Raw genomic sequence first — 8,558 nt, forward strand, 5'->3', positions numbered from 1 at the left:
GTACTCAAATGATCAGACGTTGAATCTATTTCATGTACTTGGATGGGTCCTGTACTCGACATTGTGGAAGAATGATATAGAACTGGGATTGTTGCTATATTTATATTGGAAGAAATGAAATGGAGGGGGTGAAATGTAGAACAGTGTTTGAGATTCGAAAACATCAAGAATGAAACTCTGAGCGATTATTAGGAGAAATTCTAGTGATTATTATGGAAAAAAAAACTAATAAGAGGGAGAGGAAGGGAGGAAGACACTGCCCCAGCCTCGCAGTGCCTCGTGTACACCAACCAAAAAGTGTGTACTCCGTGGAAGGAAAGGAAAGGAAATGATGGACGAGTAGATGATTATATGTCATCATCGGAATTGAGGACATCATCATCGATTAGGATTGGGGATGGCGGAGGACTATCCTCGATGAGGATAGGGGATGGTGGAGGACGTCTAACGTCAAGCTCGTCATCAGCATCATCACCAGAGTCGTCGTCGTCATCATCATCGTCGTCGCTACTCATTGGGACAATGTCATCATAAGCAGGGTCCCACCATCCGTCAGGATCTGGATATTCCGAGTCATCCAAGTGTCCTTCGTCACTGCCAGTGACATGTTGAACTTGCATCCTGATGTCGTGATCCCGGTATTCGTATGGCGGACTGTGGGGTTCCGTGGTGGAAGAGACTACCTGTACCTGGCTGTTATCCCAGTAATTGAAGTTGTACCCCTGATCCGGGCAGCTATAGGGTTCGGAGGTTGAATCGGGTTCCATCTCGATGCTAGCTGATCAACTGAATGTTTCATCAGATGATTTCTACTTTTATACTTTCGAGAGGGAGTGGGAGAGGAGTGGAACATTGAGTAGGGGTAAATTGTAGTGTGACATAAGATATATTCAATGAGTAGGGGTAAATTGCAAAGTGACATAAGACATATTCAATGAAAGAGATACTTGAATGGATAAAATACAAATGAAATATACTTGTCGATTTCACTATGAAACATGTCTATTTTTTATTTTTTAAATTTTCTTCACATGAAATTATTTACAAGTGATTAGAGGACACAAAAATTGATGTGAGGTATTTGTCTAGAAGAACTTGGAATTGAAATAAAAAAAATAATAATAATAATAAGAGGAAGTGAAGAAAAATGCTCCAACCATCGCATTGTTCAATGTGTACCAAACCAAAAAAACAGTGTACACCCTTTATTTCACTTCCTTTTCCTTTATTCAATATAAACTTAACAAATATAAACTTAAAACTACCATAATTAAATACTCCTAACTAACCTAAAACTAATCTTACATTTACACTTCATCTACAAAAAGAGTGTCCATAACTGTCACTATTTTTTTGTACAGCTTTATCGAAGAGGTCTCTGCTTTACACCTTTCCTGCAGAGATGCATAATTCCGATCTATTTCGGCCATTTCCTTTTGGATTTCCCTCCGTCGGTTATCCATTTCAGCCATTTGTCGCTTCATGGTAACCAACGCGGCCTCGCTAGATCGGGCAGCTCGTTCTGCTTTCTTGCATCTCTGCAGAAAAACACTCATCTTTTCACTAACCTCTCCGATAGGCTGTGGCACCAACACCTCAGGATCCGCCGGTGTCGCTGGCAGCGGTGGTAGTCGCGTCACCAACGGCGACAATATCACCAACTCCGGAGAAGGACTCCTCGGAATTTCCACTGCTGCTGGTGCTGCTGCTGGTGTGGAGGCCCTCTTACGAGAGGTCGAAAAACTACCTGCATAAGGATTAGTCCTATTGCAAGTAGCTCGGTACTTTGAAATAGGACCAACCTTTGCTGCAGGTCGTTGGCAAACCTTCTTCACAGCCCTGACTTCCTCCTCCTCCTCGAATAAGTCAGGGCTAGAAGATCTGCACCTAACTCGCGAACGCGAAGTGGTTGGCTGGTCAACCGTCACCGCTCTCGAAGATGCTGCCTCCTCCTGGTCAGCGGACACCGGCAGAATAGACGCCACAGCATTATTCACCTCCTGTGTATTGGTTGCCATTCTGAAAAAGAAGAAATAATACAAAGTTAGTTGATATAAAAAATAACATTCCTAATTTACTTACTCAAATATCAAGTTGGTCGTTGGAACGTACTGCCTTGTTGTGGAGTGGACTGCTCTCGATGAGATGACTTCTCGAACTGAATGTTGTGGAGTGCTCTCCGGAGGGTATCGACTTCGATGCGTGAGCGGTGGGAAAATGGTGGGAGCGCACATGCGCGATGAGGGTAGGGGTGTACATGCGCAAATGTTGGGAGTCGGGGGGCGGGGCTTCGGGGAGGGGAGGGGCGGGGCTTGGAAAGGGGGCGGGGCTTCGGAAAGGGGCGGGGTATCCGAAAAGTTGGTGGCGACGGGGGGGGGGTGGCCCTAACGGGCCCGCCCACTGCCTGGGCTCCGCCCAGGTGGGTGGGGCCTCCGGCCCCAGGTAGGCGGGACATCTGGAGAGACATCTACGCCCTCTTCGCGCGCGCGTTCGTAACATAATATGCAACCGAACACCTAACCTAACGTATTAACGTAACCTAACCTAGTACGCTAACCTACCGCTATGCAACCGAACACCTAACCTATCGTATGTATTAACGTAACCTAACCTAGTACGCTAACCTACCGCTATGCAACCGAACACCTAACCTAACCTAACCTAACCTAACCTAACCTAACCTAACCTAACCTACAGTAACTATTAACCTAACCTAACGAGGGAATACTAACCTAACACCTAACCTAACGTAAGTATGCAGCTAACCTAACGTAGCTATTAACCTAACCTAACGAGGGAATACATTCACCATGTTGGTTCCATTAATACATCATCAGTTGGTTTTGGTTTTGGTTGTATTATTCTATGATTTGGATTAATGTTCAGTCCTGGATATCCCAGTCCACCTGATGATGATGGCCTGACTTTATAGTTTCTCTCCAAAACTTCTTTATGGTTTTTCTCCAATACTTCAACTCTCTGTTCCAGTACATCATACTTTTTCATTGTAGTCCCTGTTATGTTTGACATAGCATCAAATTTTTTATTTGTAGACGCTGTTATGTCAGACATTTTTATGTCTACATCACTTGTAAGTTTGTCAAATTTACGAGTGAAAGTTATCCGAGCCTCTGCAATTTTATCGTCAAATGCTTGCCGGGCGTCCCGAGCAATATTGCCTATTGTGGATTGTATTGCAGCTTGTAGGGCTAGAAGTATAACTTCCTTTGCTCCATTAATTTCCCCCTCAAGATATGATACAGTTACACAATCACTCTTGTCAATTGGTTCACTTGTATTTTTCAATATTTTCCTTTGCATGTCATAATGACCATCTTTTGTTAATTTAAAACCATTCCCAGGAGGACCTCGAATGACATTACCACCCCATTTTCTTTTTCTACCAAACTTATCGATTGTTTTAGACATTGTGCACTCTACGATGATTCTCTTCAAACTGATATTTCTGTCATTTACATTATACTATATATTGCAGTAATTGATTAGGGAAATAGAAATAATACAAATAAAATTTTAATCATTTTATATTCATTACAGTAATACATATATATATACATACATAATACATTAATATCACATTACTTTTATCATATATTATTAATTATAAATGGCTACATAAATATCAATATTGAATTTTCCGGTTTTGAAGATATTGAATGATATTTCAATCATTGATCTCGGCAGATAATAAATTAATCAATTGATCCAATGGAGTCTCCTGAGATTGTGATTGTTGAATAATATTACTTATCCAACGAATGTTCTCATTTGGATCGTTTTCATAAAATTCAATATCATTATGACCCCAAGGAAGAGTGTGGGTAGTATTCGGAATGATAAATCGTTTATCGTCGTGATATGATAATGCAACTTTATTTTTTAATTCAGTATACATATCATGTAACACGCTTCTAAATGAATTCATCTTTCTGAATATCATACCACCTTGTTCGACGATTTTTTGATAATCTTCGCATGTCAATTCATTCTTTATTACAGATCGTTTAACCCCTTTGGCTTTCTTAAATTCACCATCAACAGATTTCACATAATATGCTTTAGCACCTGTACCATAAAAACTCATGATTGGATCATTTGGAAATTCATCTTTGAAGTTACCCAAGACTGAACTTGTTACTGGAATATTGAATTGGTTAACTATACTGTAATTGGATGTATCAAATCTACTTATGTTAGTTTTTATGAATTCATAAAAATTTTCCGTGTTTACTTTAAGAATGAGCGAGTCGGTATCTGTGTAAAGTAAAGAGACATTTTCATCAAAGTGTTGTTTGATGCATCCATAGAAAAAGTCATACATGACTGTTTTAGATAATTCTAATATGGAAAATCCCAAATATAATGGTTTATCGTAATGAACCTTCACTCTACCCAATTGAATGGCAACGAAATTATCAGTGAAAATTGAACAATTTTTGAAATTTGGTTTGGCTATGAGAGTGCTGGCACCTATATTTTTCTTTATATTTTCCCAATGTGTAACGAGTCTAACATCAATTCGATTATCTACATTCTCCATTGTCTTTCCATACACCGCATTATTCATTAGTTTATAGAAATCTTTAACAGATTTGTTGTTAGACCTATTACGCATTTCAGTATTAAGATCTATATAGGGTTTCATCCAGCATGATTGTTTGAATTTCAATACTCTATGTGTATTCATTACAATCAATCCATTTTTGACAGCTTGCTGTAGATTCCTATAATGAACAATATATTTTCTTTTATCATTCAAATTTGGAATTAATTTGGGAATTTTCGATTGTGTACGAGGTGGTATTATTTTTTCGACTAAAAATGGAAGGTCAGAATGTTTATCATGCAACTCTTGTGGATAATGAATGTCCACTTCAAATACATACCCATACGGACTATCAGTACTCACATCCATCACATCGAGATTAAGAATTTCATTTGGTGTCAACCATGTAAATTCACTTGTTGGTAGAGGTTGTGACATACTGTGACCGTATAGATTTGTTGCATCTAAATATGTAATGAATGTGGAAGGTTCGTTGGGATTATAATTGGGTAAAAATCTATTATTTGCTATATGTTTCCTCTCGCTACATTGACTAATTCCACCTCGTATACCTTTTTGAAAAAAGTGAATCATATCAATGTCAGTTAGTAATTCCAATTCAACATTAGTGAACTTCAACATGGCATCCCATGATAATCCAGGTGCAGTGTAATATTGTGCCGGATCTAAGTTATATATCTCTAAACTTGTGGTGCGGAAGTTTTCAAAAATATCACATAGTAGCAATACATCCGACTTCAAATACAAATCAGAGTATTCCCCCAAATTCTGACACTCGAATAAATTCCAAACTTTTCTAGCCCTATCATAATCAGTTTCCGATATATGTTCACAATTGAGTGTGTCATAAAACTGATTTTTTGTCGGAAGTAATGGATAATTCAATTTGTCAATGTCATCAACAAAACTATATGGAAATACACCTTTCTGTCTCATCAAATTGAATTTCTCAATTTGTGGGAAATGTTTGTGCATCTCCAAACATTGATCGGAGGTCAAGTTTGCACCCAACTTCTCCAACGAATTAGTCATAAATTTATAACTATCGATAAATCTCATTTTGAGATAATTCTTCCTAACCACACCATCTTTATCGGTATAGCTGTGTGTAAAGAGATGCTTCGTGAAAGATATATATTTCTCTTTAGTTTGCGGGATAACATCAACTTTCTCTTTATTCCTATACAATTCTTTTATGAATAAATGACAATCATAACCACTTAAATTATGAAAAATGATAGGTATGAAGTTTGGTATTTTGAAATTTAAATTACATTTCGAGTGAGCGGCATGTGATCTTTTCTTTCCTGTGACATGACAATGATCTCTTACTTTGACGTCACCATCAGTAAATGCTTTATTACATATACCACAAGTTCTGGCTGCAACAAACTGTTCTTCTTCTTCGACAGTTTGTGTATCCATTGGTTTAGGGTTTCTGAGATGATTTTCATGTATCTCTTTCAAATCATCTTCAATGCTACTCACAAATTTCTGAGCTGCATCTACACCCCTATATGTAACAAATTTTGTCAAATCATCATTATATGAACACTTTATCAAATAAGCAAATGAATATGGGGCATGTTTGAATGTTTTAATCGTGTATGAACTTCCAGGATTTGGCTCATTCACATGAATCGGTTTAAGCACTGATTCAAAATCAGCATACACTACAAATGGCACCCTCATTTGCCTCTCAAAGTTTTCAAACATTAGTTTATTTTCCGCAACCATTCTACCATATTTATTGATCTTTAAATTAGTAGTTGGTGTTGTGGTACTAATGTGATTACAATCATACATATTATGACGTAAAAGCAATCTCTCATCAGAAAAATATATCAAACATCCGTCACAAAAATATTTTTTCTGTCTATGAGCTGATAGTTGATTAGAAACTAATCTTGAAAGATCTTTGATCCAACAATAGTGACCATTACCGGAGTCATCAGTTATAAACAACAAATTGACATGTCTCCGGAGTCTTCTCTGTGAGTATCGCAATGGACCAATCACTTCATACTTCATTTTACCCTTCTCAAATGTACTCTCTAAACCGTAAACATTAATTGAAATATCATTCCTATCTTCGAATATTTCGATACTCTTATTATTAACTTTAACCGGAAAATCCATACCTGTGACATCTAAAACAGTGGAAAAATGTGGATATGACGTAAGTTCGGACACTCGACTATCTGCAGGATATAATGCTGATGTTATAGCCCAAGCAAAACAATATTGATCTTCATTACGAACATTCACAACAGCTTTCTTCCATTGAATACATTGAGGCAGCTTCACATATGAACGTCCTTCCAGTGGACTGTATTTATTAATGTTGACCTCGAGAAACAATATTTTTTCACAAGTCCAACCTGAATTATAAAAAAAAAAATATTACTATTCAATCTTATTGAAATTTTTAAAAAATAAATACCTGAGTCACGATCCTGGAACTCAGTCGTTTGAGCCACAATTACATCACGGAATCCATCAAAAACAGCATTCAAATCTGAAGATTGGTCCACTATTTTATTTTGGGAATTAAATGACTTCGTGTCCCTCGAATCATCAGTCTGAAGAATATAATTCCCAAAAACTTCCATATTCACCTTGATGCTTTTATGGATCCTGATGGCTGATTCCAGTAATTCAATGACCTTCTGCCTAATCTTATTGAAAAATGACATGTAGTCACTGGTTACAATCGAACTCTCCACCCTGTATGTAGCAATGCGGCAATTGAATGCATTCGTTATAATTTGAACACCGTCAGACAATTGAACACATGCATTATTTTTATGACTCATGGTTCTTCGGTGAGAATTCACTTGGCTCATAGGAATTGTCACATTACAACAATTGCACGTATACATAGGTGTTGCATTATCCACTCTCACCCGTTTCACTGCAGGCCCTCCTTGGCAACTCTGGAGCTGATGCCGACGAAGATTATCACTACGAGTGAAAGATTTACCACAGTCACAGGAATACATTTTATATAATAGTTCTCACTAACTCACTTGATGTAAACTGACATAGCCAACACTCGTACGCTTCTTAAATACACTCTGATAGGACCCGTCAAGACGTCATAGCCAACCCCACTTCTCAACTACATGCGCCAAGATTACCTCCCAACTGAATGCGATAACAGATGTCGATATACGAGCAAGCAGTGGTCGTTGCGGCCTCGGAGAGGGTAGACGCTAGGCAAACAGTCCTCGGCTGCCGTTGTGTCACCATCGATAGCGGGGCTAGAGCGAACCTTCATCGCTTCAGGAGAGGTGAGGGCAGACCGATGAATACGCATTACTCTGCCACACGTCGTGGAGTGAACATGTCGCTCTCTAGCCGTTGAACGGTTATTGCTGTGACGTCACTCCACTACTAACTTGGTGCCCTAACACCGATGGAGCATTTATTACTTGGAGGATCTTCGAAGTATGCAGACGTATGTTTGTACATAGACAAACAAGCACATGATGAAACCCTGTACCGTGCATTCTCCTACACACACACATAAACACACAAAATCTCATATGAAAAAAAAAATCTGAACGATCCATGCACCAGACACTTCAAGGTCACAATGCCTTGACTTCACTGCACAACAAAAAAACTTCACCAAACAACAACCAATAAAAAAAGCAATTAATACGTCATAGTGGTGGGGGGAGGCCGAGAATCAGCTGTAAACAACTACTGACGTAGTGAGACTTCGAAGTAGTAGGATCTTGACGTAGTGAGATGCAGACGTAGTGATACCTATAACACTGTTACACATAATGCTTTAAAATTATTTTACTCATTCAAATTCCTTTTATAAACACTCACTGCCATGAACAAATACTTTCAATAACAAAATATTTTCTGAAACATCACGCAAATTTATTTCATTTGTAAATGTCCCCTGGCATTTTGAATGAACAATCGAATGTCGAAATTTCTCAGAATTCAATTT

At 38.2% G+C, this 8,558-nt stretch overlaps 2 protein-coding genes across 2 annotated transcripts; both read right to left on the minus strand.

Moving 5' to 3' along the window:
• Positions 1–240: 240 nt before the first annotated feature.
• LOC141486751 (uncharacterized) lies at positions 241–2,297 on the minus strand. Its single transcript, XM_074185264.1, has 2 exons — positions 2,083–2,297; positions 241–2,019 (listed from the first exon to the last, which is right to left on the minus strand). The coding sequence occupies exons 1-2, from the start codon at positions 2,232–2,234 to the stop codon at positions 1,308–1,310; spliced, it is 864 nt and encodes a 287-aa protein (XP_074041365.1). The 5' UTR covers positions 2,235–2,297; the 3' UTR covers positions 241–1,307.
• Positions 2,298–3,676: 1,379 nt separating this feature from the next.
• Positions 3,677–8,310, minus strand: LOC141486748 (uncharacterized). The gene is made up of 2 exons (XM_074185254.1): positions 7,032–8,310; positions 3,677–6,969 (listed from the first exon to the last, which is right to left on the minus strand). Exons 1-2 carry the CDS (start codon positions 7,588–7,590, stop codon positions 3,686–3,688), a joined length of 3,843 nt encoding a protein of 1,280 aa, XP_074041355.1. The 5' UTR covers positions 7,591–8,310; the 3' UTR covers positions 3,677–3,685.
• Between the last annotated feature and the right edge of the window lie 248 nt (positions 8,311–8,558).

The sequence above is a fragment of the Leptinotarsa decemlineata genome, unplaced genomic scaffold (genome assembly GCF_025532065.1).
Source record: "Leptinotarsa decemlineata unplaced genomic scaffold, Ldec_3_MD MMD2_tig00026369_RagTag_RagTag, whole genome shotgun sequence".
NCBI lineage: Eukaryota > Metazoa > Arthropoda > Insecta > Coleoptera > Chrysomelidae > Leptinotarsa > Leptinotarsa decemlineata.

Coding starts and splice junctions, on each gene's coding strand:
- LOC141486751 (XM_074185264.1), bottom strand. CDS start 2,234: ATGTGCGCTCCCACCATTTTCCCACCGCTCACGCATCGAAGTCGATAC. Junction 2,020..2,082: donor ACGACCAACTTGATATTTGA/GTAAGTAAATTA, acceptor CTTCTTTTTCAG/AATGGCAACCAATACACAGG.
- LOC141486748 (XM_074185254.1), bottom strand. CDS start 7,590: ATGTATTCCTGTGACTGTGGTAAATCTTTCACTCGTAGTGATAATCTT. Junction 6,970..7,031: donor GTTCCAGGATCGTGACTCAG/GTATTTATTTTT, acceptor TTTATAATTCAG/GTTGGACTTGTGAAAAAATA.